Below are 24,650 nucleotides of genomic sequence, written 5' to 3'. Positions count from 1 at the left end.
AAACAAGTTCAACCCAAACTGGCCCAATCCAAGACATATTATAATAAAATGGCAAGAGTTAAAGAGAGGATTCTAAAGGCAGAAAGAGAAAAACAAAGAGTTAGTTATAAGAGAACCCCCATAAGGCTATCAGCTGATTTCCCTACAGAAACACTATGGGCCAGAAGGGAGAGGAAAGATACATTCAAAGTTCTAAGAGGGAAAAGTCTGAAGCCTAGAATACTCTACCCAACAATAACATCATTTAAAATAGAAGGAGAAATAAAGAATTTCTCTAACAAAAACTAAAAGAGTACAGAAATACTAAACCCATTCTAAAACAAATACTGAAAGGGGTCCTCTAAATAAAAAAGAAATAAGATATAGGATGGAGGAAATCACAATTGTAAAGCAATAACCGAAATAAGCCAGTATATAGATTTAAAAGGGAAGGAAAACTATTTGTAAAAGTGATGATAAACACAAGGAACAGCAAAAGGACACACATAAAGATGTTAAAAAAAAAGGGACATCAAAATCATAAAATGTGGGGAAGGAAAGTAAGAAAATCTATTTTTTTCTAGAATATGTTGGCGCCTATATGATTATCAGGCTATAGCAAGTAGGTATAGAAAGGGGTTAACATACTTGAAAAACAGGGCAATAACAATTCAAAACCAAACATTACATTCACAAAAACTAAAAAAAAAGAGGACACAGGCATAAAATAAAAGGAAATTGCCCAACCAAAAAAGGAAAGGAACAAAGGAGAAACAGAGAATCAACTGGAAAACAAGGTCTAAAATGGCAATAAATACATATTTATCAATAATTACCTTAAATGTCAAAGGACTGAATGCTCTAATCAAAAGACACAGAGTGGCAGATTGGATAATAAAAAAAGAGCCTACTAACAAAAAACAAAAAGACAAAAAAAAAAAAAAAAAAAAAAAGAGCCTACCATATGCTTGTCTATAAGAGACTCACCTTAGGGCAAGGGACACATATAAACAAAGTGAGGGGATGGAAAATGAATTTCAGGCAAATGGAAAAGACAGGGAAGCAGGAGTTGCAATACTCACATCAGACAAAATAGACTTTAAAATGAAGCACATGAAGAAAGACACTATGTAATGATAAAAGGATCCATTCAAGAAGAGAATATTACAATCGTCAATATATATGACCCTAATATAGAAGCACCCAAATATATACAAAAAATACTTAAAAGGAGAAATTAATGGGAATAATAGTAGGAGACTTTACCACCCCACTCACATAAATGGACAGATCCTCTAGACAGAGAACCAATAAGGCAACAGAGATCCTACATGACACAATAGAAAACTTAACACTTAATTGACATTTTCAGGACATTACATCCAAAAAAAAATCAGAATATACATTCTTTTCAAGTGCACAAAGAACATTCTCAAGGACTGACCACGTACTGGGGCACAAAACTAACCTCAACAAATTTAAGGGTATAGAAATTATTTCAGGTATCTTCTATGACCATGATGGCATGAAATTAGAAATCAACTACAGGCAAAGAAATGAGGGAAAAAACTGACTACGTGGAGACAAAACAACATGCTACTAAAAAATCAATGGGTCAATGAGGAAATAAAAAGGGAAATTAAAAAAATACCTCAAGACAAATGATAACGAAAACATAACCGTTCAAAACCTATGGATTTCTGCAAAAGGAGTGCCTAGAGGGAAGTTCATAGCAATACAGGCCTTCCTCAGAAAATACGAAAAATCTCAAATCAACAACTTAACCTGCCACCTAAAAAAGAATTAGGAAAAGAAGAACCAAAAAAACCTACAGTCAGCAGAAAGAAAGAAATCAATAAAATAGAGATTCAAAAAATAATAGAAAAAATCAATCAAATCAAGAGCTGGTGCTTTGAAAGGGAAAACAAAAATTGACAAACCTCAGGCCAGACTCACCAAGAAAAGGAAAGAACTCAGACAAATAAGAAATGAAGGAGAAATCTCAGTGGATACCACAGACATACAAAAAACCATAAGAGAATATTATGAACAATAACATGCCAACAAATTTGAAAACCTAGAAGAAATGGACAACTTTCTAAAGACATAATGTCTGCCAAAACGGAATCAAGAAGAAATAGATCAATTGAACAAACCAATCATGAGAAATGAAACTGGATATGTAATAAAAAAAACACTCCCTACAAACAAAAGTCCCAGACCAGATGGCTTCACAGCAAATTCTACTAAACATAGAAAGAACTTATACCCATCCTTCTTAAACTTTTCCAAAAGGTTGAAGAAGAAGGATCACTTCTAAGGATATTCTGTGAAGCCACCATCACCCTAATAGTAAAACCGTACAAAAATACTACCAAAAAAGAAAAAAAAAAGTTTTTTTTCTTTATTTTTAGGGCCATATCCATGGCATATGGAAGTTCCCAGGCTAGGGGTCAAATCGGAGCTACAACTGCCAACCTATGCTACAGCCACAGGATCTGAGCTGCCTCTGTGACTTACACCACAGGTCACGGCAATGCCAGATCCTTAACCCACTGAGCAAGGCCAGGGACTGAACTCACAATCCCATGGTTACTATTTGGATTCATTTCCACTGTGTCACTCCCAAAAAAGAAAATTATAGGCCAATGTATTTGATAAATATAGACGCAAAAATTCTCAACAAAATTTTATCCAAATGAATCCAGCAATGTATAAAAAAGATCTTACACCACAACCAAGTGGGATTCATCCCAAGTCCACAAGAGTGGTTCCACATACACAAATCAATCAACATCATACACTACATTATGAAAGGAAAAGTCAAAAGCCACACGATCATCTCAATAGATGTAGAATTGACAAAATCCAAATCTATTCATGATAAAAAAAAAAAACTCTTACCAAGTAGGTATAGCGGTAACAAACCATAACATAATAAAAGCCAGTTATGACAAACACACAGCAAATATAATAATACTCAATGGAGAAGAACAGAAAGCCTTCCCACCAATATCTGGAACAAGACAAGGATGCCCACTCTCACCACTTTTATTCAACATAGTAATGGAAGTCCTAGCAACAGCAATCAGACAAATAAAATAAATAAAATGTATCCAAATAGGAAGAGAAGAGGTAAAATTGTCACTCTATGTAGATGACATGATACTATATGTAGAGAACCCTAAGGACTCTACACAAAAACTACTTGAACTGATCAACAAATTCAGCAAAGAAGCAGGATATAAGATTAGCATTCAGAAATCAGTCACATTTATGTATACTAACAATGAAGTATTAGAAAAGGAATATAGGAGTTTCCATTGTGGCTTAGTGGTTAATGAACCCGATTAATATCCTTGAGGATGTGGTTTCGATCCTTGGTCTTGCTCAGTGCGTCAGGGATCTGGTGTTGCCGTGAGCTGTGGTGTAGGATGCACATGCAGCTCAGAGCCTGCATTGCTGTGGCTGTGGTGTAGGCTGGCAGCTGTAGCCCTGATTTGACCCTTAGCCTAGGACCCTCCATGTGCCATGGGTATAGCCCTAAAAAGACAAAAGAAAGGAATATAAAAATATAATACCTTTTAAAATATAACCCCCAAAAATCAAATACCTAGGAATAAACCTGACCAAGGAGGTGAAAACTTACATGCTGAGAACTATAAAACATTAATCAGGGAAATTAAAGAGGATTCAAAGAAATGGAAAGATATTCCATGTTCCTGAATTGGAGGAATTAATATCCTTAAAATAGCCATACTGCCCAAATCAAGCTATAGATTCAGTGTGATATGTATCAAAATACCCATGACATTTTTTACAGAACTAGAACAAACAACCCCAAAACTACAGTCATCAAGACAGTGTGGTACTGATACCAAAATAGACATACAGACCAATAGAACAGAACAGAGACCCCAGAAATGAACCCAGACACCTATGGTTAATTAATTTTCAACAAAGGAGGCAAGAATATAAAATGGAAAAAAGACAGTCTTTTCAGCAAGTGGTGTCAGGAAAACTGGAAAACTGCACATAAATCAGTAAAACTAGAACACACCCTCAAAGCATGCATAAAAATAAACTCAAAATGGCTTAAAGAGTTAAACATAAGACAAGATACCATAAAGCTCCTAGAAGAGAACACAGGCATTCTCTAACGTCAACCATACAAATGTTTTCTTAGGTCTGTCTCCCAAGGCAATAGACATAAAAACAAAAATAAACCAATGGGACTTATTCAAACTTAAAAGCTTTTGCACAGCAAAGGAAATGATAAAAAGACACCCTAAGAAATGGGAGAAAATATTTGCAAATGGTACAAGTGACAAGGGCTTAACCTCTAAGATGTACAAACAACACATACAACTCAACAACAAAAAAACAAACAACCCAATTGAAAAATGGACAGAAGACCTAAATAGACATTTTTCCAAAGAACACATGAATATGGCCAACAGACACATGAAAAAATGCTCAACATCATTAATTAATAGAGAAATGCAAATCAAAACAATGAGGTACCATCTCACACAGATCAGAATGGCCGTCATTAGTAAGTCTACAAATAAATGCTAGAGAGGGTGTGGAGAAAAGGGAACCCTCCTGTACCATTGGTGGGAATGTAAATTGGTACAAACACTATGAAAAACAGTATGGAGGTACTTCAGAAAACCAATTATAGAACTACCATATGATCCAGCAATCCTACTCCTGGGAATATTCTGTACAAAACTTTCATTAAAAAAGATACATGCACCCATATGTTCATTGCAGCACTATTCACAATAGCTAGGACATGGAAACAACCTGAATGTCCAATGACAGATGAATGTATTAAGAAGAGGTGGTATGTATACGCAATGGAATACTACTCAGCCATAAAAAAGAACAAAATAATGCCATTTGCAGCAACATAGATGGAACTAGAGACTCTCATACTAAGTGAAGTAAATCAGAAAGACAAAGACAAATACCATATAGTATCACTTATTCCTAGAATCTAATATACAGCACAAATGAAGCTATCTACAGAAAAGAAACAAACTCATGGACTTGGAGAACAGACTTGTGGTTGCCAAGAGGTAGGGGGAGGAAGTGGGATGGACTGGGAGTTTGGAGTTAGTAGATTCAAACTATTGCATTTGGAGTGAATAAGCAATGAGATCCTACTGTATAGCACAGGGAAATGTATCTAATCACTTGTAATGGAACATGACGGAAGATAATAAGATCTTCCACATGAGAAGAAAGAATATGTATATATATATATAACTGGGTCACTTTGCTTTACAGGAGAAATTGACAGAACAATGTCAATCAACTATAATAAATTAAAAATATTAGTTACAGCTACAAAAACTATATGAGACATGGCGAACAGGATGAGAAACAGATAACAGATTTATAAAATATACAAAAACCAGTCAACATATATATTATAGATATTTATAAAGAGAATCCAATCAAATAAAACAAATTCAAAGATATAACTCAGGTAATCTTTTAGAAATAAAACACTTGAATGTACAGACCAAAAGTACCTGATGTCCTAGGAAAAACTAATGACCTTCAAAATAGAGAAAGAATCCTTTGTGCATCCAGGAAAGAAGAACAAATTATTTCAAATTTGAGATGCAGCTGATTAATTTCATGCAGTTGACCCTTGATCAATGTGGGGCCTTGGGGCTCTGACCCTCTAAATAGTCAAAAACTTGTGTATAACTTTACAGTGACCTTCCATACCCACATATTCAACCAACTATGGATCATATAGTATTTTATCACATATTTTTTGAAAAAAAAAATCTCCATACAAGTGGACCCATGAAGTTCAAACCTGTGCTGTTCAAGGGTTAAATATATTGACAATAAGTCAGGGATTCTAAGTCCCATGGACCCCCCCTTTAAGATGATATACAGCCTTGTTTTAAAACTTTTATTTGGGCTGCTTCCCACAATAGTAAATATTTTTAATTTTACATGAGTCCCACTACAGATTCCCTAGCTATATCTATATTTATCTATTTTGAAAGGAATTCATGAAATATTTACTACTACTAGGAAAGATACATAGCTGTTTTTCATTCATTCCATTCTTTTCTATTGCATTTCTTAAAACACTATGGTCACGATTGACTAAACAGATTTCACAGCCCCACTAATGACTCATGACCCAAAGTTTTAAAAAGGCTATAAACTAGAGCACAAATTTTATCCAACTATAGATGGGAAAAGTGTCATTTAATATAGGTAAGTAAAATAATAGTTTTAAATATTTTTAAAATGTGAAGATAAACAGTAGTTCTTTTAAACAACGTTCAGCAGAGCATAGAAAATGGAAATGACAATGTTTATAATGTGGAATCAATAAGGGAATAAGGAATTCCTAGAAGAAAGCAACACACATAAAATAAAGTGTAAAAGTAAAAAATTAGAGTATAATTTCAAAGATTAAAAAAAAAACTCGGAGTTCCCGTCGTGGCGCAGTGGTTAACGAATCCGACTAGGAACCATGAGGTTGCGGGTTCGATCCCTGCCCTTGCTCAGTGGGTTAACGATCCGGCGTTGCCGTGAGCTGTGGTGTAGGTTGCAGACGTGGCACGGATCCCGCGTTGCTGTGGCTCTGGCGTAGGCCGGTGGCTACAGCTCCGATTCAACCCCTAGCCTGGGAACCTCCATATGCCGTGGGAGCGGCCCAAGAAATAGCAACAACAACAACAAAAAAGACAAAAAAAAAAAAACAAAAAACAAACATATCCTTCTGAAACTATTCCCAAAAAACTGCAGAGGAAGAAACACCCCCAAACTCATTCTATGAGGCCACCATCTCCCTGACACCAAAACCAGACAAAGATACCACAAAAAAAGAAAATTACAGGCCAATATCACTGATGAACACGGATGCAAAAATCCTCAACACAATATTAGTAAACTGAATCCAGCAATACATTAAAAAAAAAAAAAACTCTACAAATTGAAAGCATAATATGACAGAACTAAAACAAAACACACCTATTAAGGGCTAAGATTAAATCCCAGAGCTAAACCTAACTACTTGCCATTGCAGGAGACACATCTACAATTGATATTAAAAGACAAAGACAGGAGTTTCCCTCATGGCTCAGTGGTTATTGAACCCAACTAGTATCCATGAAGACATGGGTTTGGTCCCTGGGCTTGTGCAGTGGGTTAAGAATCTGGCGTCATCGTAAGCTGGGGTATAGGTCACAGACGTGGCTCAGATCCTGTGTTGCTGTGGCGTAGGCTGGCAGCTACAACTCTGATTCGACCCCTAACCTGGGAACCTCCATATGCTGTGGGCGCAGCCCTGAAAAAATAAAAGACAAAAAAATAAAAAAAGACAATCAAAGACATATCAAGCAAATAAAAACAGGGGACTCAATTTCACTTTTTTGTACTTGCTTGGATTCAGGGCCAGAAACATCCAATAAATCGAAGTACTGTAAAATAATAAAAAAAATATAATTCATAGTGAAAATCTAAGTCATGAGTATCTATGGACTGAAAAAATCATAACACTGAATTTACCAAAACAAAAAATGACAAGAACTACAAGGGGAAACTTGGCATAATAGAAGACTAATTCACCTAAGTCCAAGTCACACCAAAATAAATAAGGATAGAAAAAAAACTAAATAGGAGTTCCTGTCGTGGCGCAGTGGTTAACGAATCCGACTAGGAACCATGAGGTTGCAGGTTCGGTCCTTGCCCTTGCTCAGTGGGTTAATGATCCGGCGTTGCCGTGAGCTGTGGTGTAGGTTGCAGACGTGGCACGGATCCCGCGTTGCTGTGGCTTGGTGTAGGCCGGTGGCTACAGCTCCGATTCAACCCCTGGCCTGGGAACCTCCATATGCCGCGGGAGCGGCCCAAGAAATAGCAACAACAGCAACAACAAAAGACAAAACAAAACAAAACAAAACAAAACCTAAATAATGTAATTAATAAAATCACTCTAATTAAAAATTAAACTCTGTACTTTAAATAGACAATAGGCATTCTTTTTAAATGCCTAAAGAACATTCACAAAAATTACCTATATTCTAGACCATAAAAAAGTATTAATAAATACTGTTTCTGGGTAGAAATACTACAGAGAACTTTTTTTTTGAATCACAAGTCAATGAAATGAGTAAAATGATGAGTAAAATAGAAAACAAACATTTAAAAAAAACCCTCTAACTAGGAAATTGGAAAGATCTCCTTCTCAAATAATTCTTAGGCTAAAGAAGAAATGAAAACCAAAATTGCAGAAACGATAAATAAAAACCTAACTGTGATAAAAGCACTACACACCAAAACCTATTAGGATAGCAGAGAAAAGTCACAGCCTTAAAATATATTAAAAATAAGAAAGGAGTTCCCATCATAGCTCAGCAGAAACCAATCTGACTAGCATCCATGAGGACACAGGTTCAATCCCTGGCCTTGCTCAGTGGGTTAAAAATCTGGCATTACTGTGAGCTGTGGTGTAGGTCGTAGTTGCGGCTCAGATCTGGTGTTGCTGTGGCTATGGCATAGGCCACCAGCTACAGCTCCCATTTGACCGCTAGCCTGGGAACCTGCATATACTGTGGGTGCAGCCCTAAAAGGACAATAAATAAATAAATAAATAAATAAAGGACTGTCATAAGGATTAAGAGAAATCATATATATGACAACTAAATAAAACAAAATTATAAAGAACTATACCATTGTAACTTACCATTACTAATGTAAAAGTAGGTACAAGATTTCTACACCAGGAATTATAAGATTTCTAATTCTGTGACCTATGCCTGCTTTGTATATAAGTTACTTGATTTAAAAAATTAATTGAAGAAAAAGATTACTAATCCTCTGCTGCAAATTAGTGTAACACAAGTTGTATCTATAGGGCCGTCTTCCTCCTTAGTGGCTTTAGTTTCCTCACTTGTAAAATCAGGGTGTTGAATCCTATTATCTTCTGTTCTTTGGCCCTATCTAAAATCCTGTGATCTATTTCTCATTGCTCAAGGTCTTGATAATAGATAATGATAACAAAATTTTTGGGAGTCTTTTTTTTTTGTCTTTTTAGGGCCACACCCGTGGCATACAGAGGTTCCCAGGCTAGGGACTGAATCAGAGCTGAAGCTGCGAGCCTACACCACAGCTCACAGCAACACCGGATCCTTAACCCACTGAGCAGGGCCAGGGATCAAACCTGCATCCTCATGGATTCTAGTTGGGTTCCTTAGCCACTGAACCAAGAGGGAAACTCCAATAACACAGTTTTTAAACAAAGACTTTGACACAGAGGTAGGGGCACATCTCTTTGAGGTGAAATAACTAAGGTTGAATGAATAAAAGGGTTTGGGAGATTCCAGGCTCTTCCGTGTTAGGTTATACAGGGAATCTCCTAAAGAATTGTCAGGTCTTAGACGGGAAACTCTGACTGGGAGATGAAAGCACTCTATCCATTTCAGGCACAAATGAATATCCGGCTCCAAGTGCAGCTTCTCTGCATGTGCATACAGTCTGAGTATTTGTGGAAAGTCTTCACTGTCCCTAATCTGAGGCTTGAACCAGTGAACTCTGTCAACTCCTCAGCCAGCTCTGTGACCCTGGGCAATCTCCTAGCCCATAAACAGTGGAAGGCACTGCTCGTCATGTCTTCATTTCTAAGGGGGAGGAATGAGATGAAACCAGAACAGAGAGAACTCAGGTACATTTTAGATAAGTCATTCATACAAGAGCACTACGGACACTGGGCCATATCTTTACAAGATATTTTAAATATTACACAAGTAATTTTATTCTACTGACAAGTGAAAATCTGGGAAATGCAGAAAAGTATGGAGAAGGAAAAATGCTCCCATCATTTAAGGCCCAGAGATAACGTTTGGATGAGAAGCCCCGTCACATCCAGTTGGAACCTCCTCCTACCTGAGCCACGCATCTCAAGGGGCAAGGACACCAGACCCTCCTTCCCTCCCTCCATCCTTCCATCAACCCCACTCTCACCTGGCTCCAGATAGAACTACAGGCAGCTTCATGGTAATGGCTAAGTCTCTGAAGCCAGATCTGAGTTATCACATCTGTAGGACAAGATACCACCACCTCCCCTCTGTTAGAGCGACACCACGTGGCCTGAGTGTTACTCGTGGAGCACCTTCCTCACACCGCCTACAGCGCTTAGAGCTCCCACACCCCTCAGCTCTGCACAAAGGCTCTGTTAAATCCCCAAGCCCCATTCAGACTACAGTGTTAAGGCTGTGTGAATTCCTGATCTGTCCTCATGACAACTGCACCTTCTAGAAGGTAGAGGAAGCTCAGGGAGGCAACGTGACCTAATTCTAAACAGCAAAGAATTAGGGAGACTTAGTATCATGTTGGAGTTTTCTTCACAAATTAGAAAACAGAAGCAACCTACACATTTCCCTGGTAGATCTTCCTAGACCTGAAATAGTCCAGATTTTCCCCTGAAACTCTCAAATTTCTTGGATGTTCCCTGACGGCACTTGCATCGCAAAGGGCCTGAGGACCAGTCAGGATAAGACGTAAAACGCTTGCAGAATGAGAGTGATCTGTGCTGTGTGGGAATCTGAACCCACAGAGTCCAAAATCATGGAAAGTCTAATCTGCAATCTCTCTCTTATGCACATGCGCGTACACACGTGAGCACACACACATCCTGCCCCACGCACACCTCTTCTGCAGATTCTCAGCAGACCTGCCTTCAACCTGCAACTTGTTGTTAAGGCCCAGCCATGAAGCTTCATCTCTGGAGGCTCATAATTGCAAAGGGCACAGAGCGCTTGTTACCAGACCCCTCATGGAGATCCTGAAGAGTGAACCAGGGAAATGAACTTTAATTACAATTCTCTGCTTGGAGCTCACCTGTGTTGCTGTCTCAGTGGGGGCAGCGGCCTAGGCCTCCCCCAGGTGTTGCACCATCTTGTAAAATAGGCTCTCTTCATCTTGTAGCAACTCATACGGCTGACTATATTCTACCTGTCTTCCTGAATCCAAAACCTAAAAATCAGCAGGAAGAAACCTATCATCAGACAATGTTTCCCAGTAACATAGTATAACTCAGACAATATTTTATTGCACATGGATATGTTCACTAATTGAAACTTAAAAGGAAGAGGGAGGGGCTCTTACTCTGCTTTCTACTTACTAGTGGCTTTGCTTCAGGGTGCTGGAGAGAAGAAAGAGTCTGAAACATTGCCCAAATGATACAGCTATAGACATAGTTCTGATGTTAAGGGTACTGAGCTCTTCATTTAGGTCATTCTTAGACTAAATGTATTTTAAGAGAAGGTGCTGAAACTCTGAACAGGACACAGGTTTTTCCATAGCTAAGGATTGCAGCTAATTCTGCCCCAAGGTATTTAATTAGAAACATTTATTAAGTCTCTTAAAGGCCAATTTCCTGTGAAGCTTTTGTTTATCACTAGGAAGCATTGCTAAGGGCAGCTTCCTCAAAAGAATTGAAGAATAATTGAATCTGTCACATCCACATAATAATTTAAATGTCCTCTTAGTATGCCAATTTAGATGCCACGAATGTGTAATTTAACTTAATCGCAGTATGATAGAATATAACTACTCCTCCTGAAGTAGAAAAAAAAGAAAAAAATGCACCTTTAAAACACAGGTCTCCACACCTCTTTGGTCAATTAATCTATGAGAGAGCCATCAAAAATACATATGGAGAAAGGACAGTCTCTTCAGCAAGTGGCACAGGGAGACCTGAACAGCTACATGGAAATCAAGGAAATTAGAACACTCCTTCATATCATATACAAAAATAAACTCAAAATGGCTTAAAGACTTAAAGACATGATAGCATAAAACTCCTCAAAGAGAACATAGGCGAAATATTCTTGGACATAAATTGTAGCAGTATTTTTTTAGATCAGTCTCCTAAGGTAAAAGAAATAAAAGCAAAAATTTAAAAATGGGACCTAATCAGGCTTTAAAACTTTTGCACAGCAAAGGGAACCACCAACAAAATGAAAAGACAACACAAGGAATGTGATAAAATATTTTCAATGATGTGACCAACAAAGGGTTAATATCCAAAATACAAAAACACCTCATACAACTCATTATCAAAAATAAAAAGGCACCCCCCCCAAAAAAAAATGGAGAGAAGTCCTAAATAGACGTTTCTCCAAAGAAGACAAAGAGATGGCCAACAGGCACAGGAAAAGATGCTCAACATCACTACCCATTGGAGAAATGCTAATCAAAACAATAATGAGGAGTTCCCATCATGGCACAGTGGAAACAAATTGGATCAGGAACCATGAGATTGTGGGTTTGATCCCTGGCCTTGCTCAGTGGGTTAAAGATCCAGTGTTGCCATGAGCTGTGGTGTAGGTCACAAACGCGTGCAGATCCTGTGTGGCTGTGGCTGTGGTTGTGGCTGGCAACTGTAACTCTATTTGGACCCCTAGCCTGGGAACTAAATATGCTGTGGGTGTGGCCCTAAAAAAAGCAAAAAAATAAAATAAACACTGTCAGAATGGCTTTCATCAAGGTATGAAGAAATGAGAACCCTCTTAGATTTAGTGGGAATGTAAATTAGTGTAATCATTTCAGAAAACAGTATGAAGATTCCTTAAAAAGTTGAAAATAGAAGAAACAGACCAACTGAACAGACTATCACTAGAAATGAAATTGAAGAGGTCATTAAATCACTCCCTACAAATAAAAGTCCAGGACCAGATGGCTTCACAGGTGAATTCTATCAAACACATAAAGAGGAATTGGTGCCCATCCTCCTTAAACTCTTTCAAAAGGTTGAAGAAGAAGGAATACTCCCAAAGACATTCTATGATGCCACCATCACCCTCATTCCAAAACCAGACAGAGATACCACCAAAAAAGAAAACTATTGCCCAATATCATTGATGAATATAGATGCAAAAATTCTCAACAAAATCTTAGCCAACCGAATCCAACAACATACTAAAAAAATTATACACCATGACCAGGTTGGGTTCATCCCAGGTTCACAAGGATGGTTCAACATACGCAAATCAATCAGCATCATACACCACATTAACAAAAAAAAAGGTCAAAAAACATATGATCATCTCAATAGACGCAGAAAAAGTATTTGACAAAGTCCAACATCCACTCATGATCAAGACCCTCGCCAAAGTGAGTATAGAGGGAACACTCCTGAATATAATCAAAGCCATGTATGAGAAACCCACAGCAAATATAATACTCAATGGGGAAAAACTGAAAGCCTTTTCCCTCAAATCTGGAACAAGACAAGGATGCCCACTCTCACCACTGCTCTTCAACATCGTTGTGGAAGTCCCAGCCACAGCAATTAGACAAACAAAAGAAATAAAAGGCATCCATATAGGAAGAGAAGAGATAAAACTGTCACTGTATGCAGATGACATGATACTATACATAGAAAACCCTAAGGACTCAACCCAAAAACTACTTGAACTGATGAATAAATTCAGCAAAGTAGCAGGTTATAAGATTAACATTCAGAAGTCAGTTGCATTTCTGTATACCACCAATGAAATATTAGAAAAGCAATACAAAAACACGATACCTTTTAAAATGGCACCTCACAAAATCAAATACCTCGGAATACACCTGACCAAGGAGGTAAAGGACCTATATGCCGAGAACTATAAAACTTTAATCAAAGAAATCAAAGAAGATGTAAAGAAATGGAAAGATATTCCATGTTCCTGGATTGGGAAAATCAATATTGTAAAAATGGCCATACTACCCAAAGCAATCTACAGATTCAATGCAATCCCTATCAAATTACCCCTGACATATTTCACAGAACTAGAACAAACAATCCAAACATTTATATGGAACCACCAAAGACCCAGAATCGCCAAAGCAATCTTGAGAAACAAAAACCAAGCAGGAGGCATCACTCTCCCAGACTTCAAGAAATACTACAAAGCCACAGTCATCAAAACAGTGTGGTACTGGTATCAAAACAGACAGACAGACCAATGGAACAGACTAGAGAATCCGGAAATAAACCCTGACACCTATGGTCAATTAATCTTTGACAAGGGAGGCAAGAACATCAAATGGGAAAAAGAAAGTCTATTCAGCAAGCATTGCTGGGAAACCTGGGCAGCTGCATGCAAAGCAATGAGACTAGAACACACCCTCACAGCATGCCAAAAATAAACTCCAAATGGCTGAAAGACTTAAATATACGACAGGACACCATCAAACTCCTAGAAGAAAACATAGGCAAAACACTCTCTGACATCAACATCATGAATATTTTCTCAGGTCAGTCTCCCAAAGCAATAGAAACTAGAGCAAATTAAACCCACGGGACCTCATCAAACTGACAAGCTTTTGCACAGCAAAGGAAACCAAAAAGAAAACAAAAAGACAACTTACAGAATGGGAGAAAATAGTTTCAAATGATGCAACCGACAAGGGCTTAATCTCTAGAATATATAAACAACTTATACAACCCACCACAAAAAAGCCAATCAATCAATGGAAAAATGGGCAAAAGACCTGAATAGACATTTCTCCAAAGAAGATATACAGATGGCCAGCAAACACATGAGAAAATGCTCAACATCGCTGATTATAAGAGAAATGCAAATCAAAACTACCATGAGATAGCACCTCACACCAGTCAGAATGGCCATCATTAATAAATCCACAAAGAACAAGTGCTGGAGGGGCTGCGGAGAAAAGGGAACCCTCCTGCACTGTTGGTGGGAATGTAAACTGGTACAGCCACTATGGAGAACAGTTTGGAGATACCTTAGAAATCTATACATAGAACTTCCATATGACCCCGCAATCCCACTCTTGGGCATCTATCCAGACAAAACTCTACTTAAAAGAGACACATGCACCTGCATGCTCATTGCAGCACTATTCACCATAGCCAGCACATGGAAACAACCCAAATGTCCATCGACAGAGCATTGGATTCGGAAGATGTGGTCTATATACACAATGGAATACTACTCAGCCATAAAAAAGAATGACATAATGCCATTTGCAGCAACATGGATGGAACTAGAGAATCTCACACTGAGTGAAATGAGCCAGAAAGACAAAGACAAATACAATATGATATCACTTATAACTGGAAGCTAATATCCAGCACAAATGAACATCTCAGAAAAGAAAATCATGGACTTGGAGAAAAGACTTGTGGCTGCCTGATGGGAGGGGGAGGGAGTGGGAGGGATCGGGAGCTTGGGCTTATCAGACACAACTTAGAATACATTTACAAGGAGATCCTGCTGAATAGCATTGAGAACTTTGTACTCATGTTGCAACAGAAGAAAGGGTGGGGGAAAAATGTAATTGTAATGTATACATGTAAGGATAACTTGATCCCTTGCTTACAGTGGGAAAATGAAAAAAATAAAAAAGTATTGCTGCAATTAAAAAAAAAAAAAGTTGAGGAGTTCCCATTGTGGCGCAGTGGTTAACGAATCCATAGGAACCATGAGGTTGCGGGTTCGTCCCTGCCCTTGCTCAGTGGGTTAACGATCTGGCGTTGCCGTGAGCTGTGGTGTAGGTTGCAGACGCGGGTCGGATCCCGCGTTGCTGTGGCTCTGGCGTAGGCCGGTGGCTACAGCTCCGATTCAACCCCTGGCCTGGGAACCTCCATATGCCGAGGGAGCGGCCCAAGAAATAGCAACAACAACAACAACAACAAAAAAAAAAGACAAAAAAGAAAAAAAAGTTGAAAATAGATTTTCCAGTAATCGCATTCCTGGGCATATATCCAGAAAGATGAAACCCCTATTTCAAAAATATACATGCACCACAAAGTTCATAGCAGCATTGTTTATAAAAGCCAAGAGCTGGAAACAACCCAAGTGTCCATCAACAAATGACCAGTTTAAGTAGATGGGGTACATATATACAGTGGATATTTCTCAGCCATAAAAAAGGATGAAATAGTGCCATTTGCATCAACATGGATGGACCAAGAGAATATCATACTAAGTGAAGTGAGTCAGAAAAAGACAAAATATGGTATCACTTACATATGGAATCTAAAAAATAATAAAATACAAAGGTATCTATATTCAAAACAGAAACAGACTCGCAGACACAGAAACCAAACTGAGGGTTACCAAAAGGGAAAGGGAGGGGTTATAAACCAAGACGACAGGATCATCAGATGCAAACTACTACACACAAAAATTAGCGAAAAGTATTTACTATATAACACAGGGAACTATATACAATATCGTATAATGACTTGTAATGGAAAATAGTCTGAAAAAATATGTAACTTAATCACGTTGCTGTATACCTGAAACTAACACAATACTGTAAATCAACTGTACTTTGATTTTTAAAAAACAGTAAATAACATGTGGCTAAAACACATCTGAAGAAACCAAGGAAATTTTCACTAATTCTGTATTGATTCAGCACACATTTACTGCATATTTAACTGCATGGATGGCATTACGCCAGAAGCTGTGGAAGAGGCAGACACAGCCCCTGCCTTCAGGGAGCCTGTACTGAAAGGAGAGAGAAGAAAACCCTCAAGTGTTTATGATGCAAGAAAAAAAGCACGACAAGGAGCAGGTTAGTAGTAGAGGAGGTGACTTCGGGTCACAGGTTCAGAGGACAACCTTCAAGGAGGACAGAGGGCAGGGAACTGGGCCTTGAAGAATGGACAGACGTGGACTGCAGACACAGGACGGGTGGGTGGACAGCGGTCTTTCCAGACACAGGGAACCACATGAGCCAGGAGGGCTGGAGGCGAGCCTGGCAGCTTTTTAAGGGCAGGGTGTGTGGTTTTCCTTGCTCACTGTTGCATCTTGCAGCCCTGACATTGTACATGACAGGTAAGAGGCACAGAGTACTGCTGGCTGAAAGGTAAATACAAAGGAAATGAAGTTCAGGGCATGGCTGGCTGACCTCCCAATGGTGCCGCCTGGCAAGACTGTAGAGTGAGACCAAGGGGGGAACCAGTCCAGCCATTCCAGCCGGCCTGGGAGACAGCTCAGGCAGTGGGATGCAGGGGTTCCAGGACGAGGGATGTGGACGGGGGACCACAGGTTGATGGCCATGGGCCAGAGGGAGAGTGAGAGGAAAATGAGGGAGAGAAAAACCAGGGTTGAGGATGGAGGCTTGAAACTCACTGATGGTCAAATACTGGAAAAGAGAGAGAAGAGAAGGTGCAGTCCGAGGGGAGGGGGAGCTGAAAGGAGCAGGAGGGCAGCGCCCCAAGGCTCAGGTCAGGGGCTCCAGGAGCTGCGATGGGGCCCAGACTGAAAAAGGGCCTAGAATAGAATTTTACCCACTTGGCCTTTACATTTACCGGTTTGATCAAAGTATCTAGATATTTCAGAAGGAATAAACAGAAAGTGACTCTAAATTTTCTCAAATGTACAGGAAAATTAGTGTAAACTTGATTTTTTAGTTTAATATCCTTTTATATCTATAAGAAAAGGCTCCTGTAATCTCCCGCTGTGTCCCCACTCTTCCTGTAACCCAAGTTAAACTATAAACTGACCACGCATTCAAGGGGGTGCGATAACAACCCCTCAACCCCAGGCTCTCTCCAGGAATGCCAGCCTCACATTGCTCACCACCCTCTAGAAGGTTAAAGAAAATACAGTATGTGAGATGAGTCAGTCAGTTGCAGAGCTCAGTGAAGAGTGTTTATCAGACCTGTGTATCTGCAGAAAATCCAGGTAACTGCCCCAGACATAAACATCTAAGGGACCCACTGCAAACTAGTTTGCTCCACTGACACTGGCAGGATGCCAGCAGTGACAATGGGGTGGCTGCAGGGAGAGGTGGGGCAGGACAGGGTGGAGGAAGAGCCAACAATAGGAAAGAGATGCTGGGAACAGCTTTCAATATGGGGACATACAGTGAAGAGAGGCCCCACTTAGTGACAAGTAGAGAGGGGGAGGGGAAGGTATGAGTGTCAGGTCTCTGTCTCTGGCTGCCAGGTGACTCGGATGGTGGGTCCATTCCTGGTAATGTGGGTGCCTGTGAACTTCTCAGTGACTGGACAATGTAGCAAGTATTAACTCAAGACCGTTCTGAGGTCCTGAACAACTAAACCCCTCTACTCAGCTGGAGAATGAGTGGATGGCAAGGCCATGGTGACTCCACGCTGCTCTCCCAGAGCTGCTGCTTTTACATGGAAGCCCCCCATAAAGGATTTCCTCTCCCAGATTGTGCTTCTGCCTCCAGGTGAATTATCTTCCCTCTGAAAGTGGAATGACATCTCTTGGTATGTTTTTAAAGAGCTTTTCTCTTCTAAATGTTTTAACTGCAGCCAGTAGGCTTATGAAAGAAACGTTCCATGAAGGTGAAATATAGAATTTCAGTAACACTCTAGTTAGGTGTGGGCCGTTTTTGTGCTTTTCAGGTGGGTATGTTACAACAGGTTCTGGTTTTCATTTCACTGGGAAAAACTTCCAAGAAGAGGCTTGCACTGAGGAAGAAGGAAAAGGACATAAAACCACAAGACTGCCTGTGGACAGAAGAGGTGGAACCTGAGCTTCCTGGCCCTGGTTTGGGTCCTTCGTTTCCAAAGAATACTCGAACTGCTGGCAGTGAAAATGCTGAACACAGGCAACACCAGAGTTGGAGCAACAGCAGATTTTCACCTGCTTCCTGTGCTCACACTACCAGGGAGAATCTGGGGTGTGGGGGGTGCTTATGAAGACAGGAGTGTGCAGGGATCGGAGGAAAAGCTGTGCCACCGGCTGAAGAGAGAACAGACCACAAGCGACTAGGTGGTCCTAAAAACTACAAGAAGGAGCCTTCAATGTGGGGACAGTGGTAACTCTTAGGAAAGAGAGGATTTCTAATTTGTCTGTCTTGTTCCCCTGTTTAGTGATAACGGAGTAAATAAGGAAGATTAAATTATGTGTCATTATGACTACACCATGTTTAATAAAGTTGAAATTGAAAGAACATCTTTGTAAAACAGAATTCTAAGTCTCACCCACTCATGGTGTGTCATGAAGCAAACTGAATGAATCCCTTTGGAGAGCCAACACAAAAAGCTACCTACCAGGTCACAGTTGTTTACCAACCAGACTTCTGCTTGACTGACTTACAGTAAACAAAAGCACATCACCCATCTTCCTGCAGAATAGTCACCAGTGCAGCAAAATGTAATAATTACAGCTTAAGCACTTGCAGTGACAGGACTTTAAGGTGACAACACTGATGGTTATGCCCTTCATCAGCGTCCATCACCCCCCCAGCCACTCCCCCAACCCAGAGGCTGGCTGCCTGCTGTCTGCAGCATTATTAGGCTTTGCAGCTGATGGACTTGTCTTTATGTCCTTAAGCCTTTCAGAACAATCACCTGCTTTCTGGAAAGGAAACAGGTACAGGCATTGCTCGTAGACATTGCAGGTTCAGTTCCAGAACACCACAATGAAGGCGCCATCGTAATAAAGTGAGTCACATGATTCTCTGGTGTCCCAAGGCATAGGGAAGTTATGTTTTCACTCTACGGTGGCCTATCAAGTCTGCACTGGCATTGAGTCTTAAAAAACATGTGTAGACTTTAATGTAAGAATAATTTATTGCTAAAAAATGGTAGCCATCATCAGAGTCTTCTGCAAGCATCACTGGATACTGTGGTGTCTCCTGACAATAGTTACTTAGCATTAATAAAATGACTGAAATCAACTCATTGTCACAGGCTAGGGGTTAACCTTAAAATACTTGCATTCCTGTGGGATTATATTCAGCCAAAGGTTTTTTTCCTTTCAGGGATGATTTCCTTATCATTCTATAAAGTCACACCCTAACATATATTGAAACTCAGCAAAAACAGAGGAAAGAACAAAGAAAGAGAGAAGATTAAAAAAGAAAGAGTAAAGGAATAGAGGGAGGAAGGAAGGAAATAGAGCTAAGGAAGGAAATATTAAAAGAGCCAATCACAACTGGAAGGAAGATACTAGACAGACACCCACAGACCAAGCCTGGAGCCTGCTGTGTGTGCAGAGTCCAGATCTGCTGTGTAAGACACTTGCTGGGTGTTTCTCTACAGGCTCTCAGCTCCCCATCTCCCTTCTTTCTACCCTCTCACCTGTGATGCAGAGGCTCGGTCTCTGCAAATCTCATTTCAGAGGCTCTGTGACCTGCTCCCCTTTGGGAGGTTCTGCCACTAGGGGGCACTAGAGGGAGACCAAGGGTGGGACTCAGAGCTAATGATCTACCTGGTCTCTGCTCCTCCTGCAGCATCACCTCAGCAGTGATGACTGCTCTCAGCTCCCAGCTCTCTCAGCACATGGAGAACCAGCCTCCTCGGGCTCCCTCACAGACATGACCAGCAGCTGGACGGTGACTTGGAGGATGAGCGCCGACTCTTTAGAGCCTCTCCTCTCGGTTCTTAGGTCTGGACATCTGTCCTAGGACATGGGAGTTGGTTCCTAAAATTCTTATCCCGGTGTTTCCTTTCATTTTTCTATCCCTCAAATTCCTATGTAACAAATTTCTTACATTAAGTCCCTTCTGTTGAACTACTTTATTTTTCTCACTAGGCCATTTCTTCTCATGGACTCCCCTCTGACAGCAACAGCTGAGAAATTCTGCAACCTTAGCCAACCACCTTGGGGCAGTCTCAATGAGAGGCTAATTTTCTGGATCAAGGAAATCCAAAAAAGCTGAAACAGCTGTGACACAGTGACAGTGACTATGTCCCACCATCTGAAATATGAAGCCAAACATGGATTTTGAATATTTTCATGGTTAACCATCTTTTAAAAATGACAATGGAAATAAATTTTTAATATGAAATTATTCAAAAGCACCTTCAGAAAGCAGAGTTAAGTACTTGAGTTAATGTCAGGAATCAGAGGAGAAATTAAGAGAAAATTAAATTATTTGGAGGTTTCTATCAAGGTTTACAAGGAAGGATGAGTTAAAAAATTGAACATAAATGGAAACAACTGAAATTCCACAGACGAGGCTCTTACCATTACAAATTCGCTGTCAATAACGGTGCTCAACCTGTTTGTGATGGTTAACACAGTGCACTGGGCAAATTTCTCATGGATGTTTTTCTTAATTAACTCATCAGTTCTGGAATCAAAGAAGGTGATTTAGTTCAGCAAAGATATGAAAAGCAGACAGAAGAGTTAAAAATCACATGTTGTTTTCATACTGTTTTTAAAAAATTAATACTGTAAGACTTAATCTTGTTCCTGAAAAACTATAAAAACTTTCCTTAGAAATTTATTTATTTTCCATTAAACAGTGGGAAATAGTCTTCCCTTGAAATTACTTGAAACGCTCAGGAGCGAAATTTAGAAATCTAGCTCTCCTAGGATGCTTCATAACAACATGAATAATACATAACACATTTTGTAGGTTGGAGTCTTCTTCTGTTTTCTAGGATTAATGATAACAAGAGCTACCTTTTGGGTGGAGAAAAGAATTAGAAACATTTCTCATCATCACAAAATATTTCCCATTTACTACATTTATGTTTGGATTCCAGGTTTCATGGACCCCAGCTCCAGACCTTGGATCCACATTGGATGTGGCTTTGTCAATAATCAATATCTTATTTTTCCTGAGAATAGCCCTGGCAAAGGACACCAGCTGTCTCTGTCCAGCACTCAAGTTCGATCCAGATTCTGCTAATTCAGCATTCAGTTTCCCAGGGAGACCTTCAACAGCTTCTTTAAGCTGAACCTGTGGATACAGAAAGAATGACATTTTACTCAACAAACTGCTACTGAAGTAGACAAGCCTCTTAGACATTCGCGCTCTGAGGGCCTCAGGACTTCCTACGTATCTTACATGTGCAGCCAGGTGATGGGGGGAGCTCCTGCCAGTGAGCGATCACTGAGAAAGATGCTAGAGTCAATATAGGACAGAAGGAATTCCTGGAGAAACACAATGATGGGGTGATTTCTCATTCAAAGAGACATCACTGTGGTAACAGGGTCAATTCCAGAAGCATACATAGAAACCACACACTTTTGGAAATAAATCCATGTTTATTTTTATTATCATAAAGTTCCAAATGTAGTTTAAAAAGGCAGTATTATCCCCTACCACTTCCACGACCTCATCATTATTAGAATTCAGAGGCAACTAAATTTTATTTTAATTTTGGCTCCTACAGATGAATTAATTATAAGTTTAGGCCAAGTTCTACAATAGTTTAAAAAAAATTTTTTTTTTCTTTTTACTACAGCCCCTACAGCATATGGAAGTTCTCCGGCTGAGGCCGAATCAGAAGTACAGCTGGGGGTCTACAGCACAGCCATAGCAACAACATATCTGTGCTGTCTGCAACACCATAGCTGAGCTGCATCTGTGACCTACGCTGCAGCTTGTGTCAATGCCAGATCCTTAACCAACTGAGTGAGGCCAGGGATGGAACCTCCATCCTCACAGAGACAATGTTCAGTTTTTAACCTGCTGAGCCACAACGGGAACTCCAAGACAGTTTTGACAGGATTTGTCTCCTAATGAACATAACCTCTCTGTCCATGGAAAACTATATTATAAAATTCTAGAGTAAATTTACTACCTAAGAATCTGTGAAGACAGATCTCAAGCTGGGAGACAAACAGAAAAATGATTTTACTAGGAGTTCCCACTGTGGCTCAGCAGGTAATGAATCTGACTAGTATTCATTAGGATTCAGGTTCAATCCCTGGCCCTGCTCAGTGGGTTAAAGATATGACGTTGCCTGAGCTGTGGTGTAGGTTGCAGAGGTGGCTAGGATCTGGCATTGCTGTGGCTGTGGTGTAAACTGGCCACTGTAGCTCAGATTCGACCCCTGGCCTGGGAACTTCCACATGATCTGGGAGGGGGCCCTAAAAAAAAGAAGAAAAGAAAAATGATTTACCAGTATTTTCAGTTTTTTTATATGTTTGTGTGTGTGTGTACATACACTTCCCTCCTCAAATTCCGAGCCTATTAAAAATTTCACGACCCTTCTCTAAAGCATCTGTAGCCTTCAGAGTCACATGAGGAGGAAAAAAATCTGTGTGTATTTGTAATAAATAGATAATGGATCTATCAAATCAAGATAGGATTGTAAAAGATATTGTACCTTCTTTTTAAATTTTATTTATTCATCGCTTTAATTACTCAATGAATTTCATTACATTTACAGTTGTACAGTGATCATCACAACCCCATTTTATAGCATTTCCTTCCCCAAATCCCAGCCCGTCCCCCACCCCCCACCCTGTCTCATTTGGAAACCGTAAGCTTTTCAAAGTCTGTGAGTCAGTATCTGTTCTGCAAAGAAGTTCATTGCATCCTTTTTTTTAATTTTGCACATGTAAGTGACAGCATTTGATGTTGGTGTTTCACCCGTCTGACTGACTTCACTGAGCATAATTTCTAGGTGCATCCATGTTGCTGCAAATGCTGTTACTTTTCTTTCAATGGCTGAGTAACATTCCATGTGTACATATACCACATATTCCTTATCCACTCTCTGTTGATGGACATTTAGGTTATTTCCATGTCTTGGCTATTGTATATAGTGCTGCAATGAACACTGGAGTACGTGTGTCTTTTCGAGTCATGGTTTTTTTCTGGATGGTGCCCTGGAGTGGGATTGCTGGATCAAATTCTATTCTTAGTTTTGTTAGGAATCGCCATACTGTTTTCCACAGTGGTTGCACAAATTTACACTCCCAACAGTGTAATAGGGTTCTCTTTTCTCCACATCCTCTCCAGCACTTATTGTTTGTAGACTTTTTGATGATGGCCATTCTGGCCTATGTAAGGTGGTACCTCATAGTGGTTTAGATTTGTATTTATTTAATAATAGGTGATGTTGAACAACTTTTCATGTGTTTTTGGCAATCTGTCTTCTTTGGAGAACTGTCTTTTTAGATCTTCTACCCATTTTTTGATAGGGTTATTTGTTTTTTCGGTATGGAGCTGCAGGAAGTATTTATAAATTTTGGAGATTAATCCCTTGTCATTTGCAAAGATTTTCTCCCATTCTGTGGGTTGTCTTTTTGTTTGGTTTGGGGTTTCCTTTGCTGTGTGGAAACTTTTAAATTTAATTAGGTCCCATTTGTTTATTTTTGTTTTTATTGTCACTACTCTAGGAGGTGCATCTGAGAAGATATTGCTGTGGTTTATGTTGGAGAATGTTTGGCCTAGGTTTTCCTCTGACAGCTTTATAGTATCTGGTCTCATATTTAGGTCTTTAATGCATTTTGAGTTTATTTTTGTGTATGGTGTTGGGAAGTGTTCTAATTTCTTTCTTTTACATGTGGCTGTCCAGTTTTCCCCGCATCACTTATTGAAGGGGCTGTGTTTTCTTCATTGTATATTCTTGTCTCCTTTGTCATAGATTAGTTGACTGTAGGTGCATGGGTTCAATTCTGGGCTATCCTGTTCCACTGATTTATATTTCTGTCTTTGTGACAGTACCATACAGTTTTGATGACTATAGCTTTGAAGTATAATCTGAAGTAAGGGTGCCTGATTCCTCCAGCTCCATTTTTCTTTTTCAGGATGGCTTTGGCTCTTCTGGGTCTTTTGTGCTTCCAAACAAACTTTAAAATATTTTGTTCTAGTTCTATGAAAAATGTCCTTGGTACTTTGATTGGGATTGCATTGAATCTGTAGATTGCCTTGGGTAGTAGAGTCAATTTGACAGTATTGATTCTTCCAATCCAAGAGCATGGTATGTCTTTCCATCTGTTTTT

At 39.6% G+C, this 24,650-nt stretch overlaps 1 protein-coding gene across 2 annotated transcripts in view; it reads right to left on the bottom strand.

Moving 5' to 3' along the window:
- LOC100153359 (multidrug resistance-associated protein 4-like) overlaps nt 1-24,650 on the bottom strand; it is a 161,393-nt gene that overhangs the window by 5,146 nt on the left and 131,597 nt on the right. Inside the window, exons 26-28 of one of the 2 annotated variants that reach the window (XM_021082309.1) lie at nt 21,479-21,651; nt 20,931-21,036; nt 10,858-10,992 (exon numbers count right to left, since the gene is read on the bottom strand). In XM_021082309.1, the coding sequence (XP_020937968.1) occupies nt 10,888-10,992; nt 20,931-21,036; nt 21,479-21,651 (384 nt within the window). In that variant the 3' untranslated portion in view covers nt 10,858-10,887. The remainder of the gene's footprint in view (nt 1-10,857; nt 10,993-20,930; nt 21,037-21,478; nt 21,652-24,650) is intronic. The other variant, XM_021082310.1, reaches the window with a different exon arrangement.

This window comes from Sus scrofa, unplaced genomic scaffold (assembly GCF_000003025.6).
Source record: "Sus scrofa isolate TJ Tabasco breed Duroc unplaced genomic scaffold, Sscrofa11.1 Contig63, whole genome shotgun sequence".
Classification (NCBI taxonomy): domain Eukaryota; kingdom Metazoa; phylum Chordata; class Mammalia; order Artiodactyla; family Suidae; genus Sus; species Sus scrofa.
Note: the sequence above shows the minus strand (reverse complement) of the source record. Positions and strands in the feature narration are given on the sequence as shown.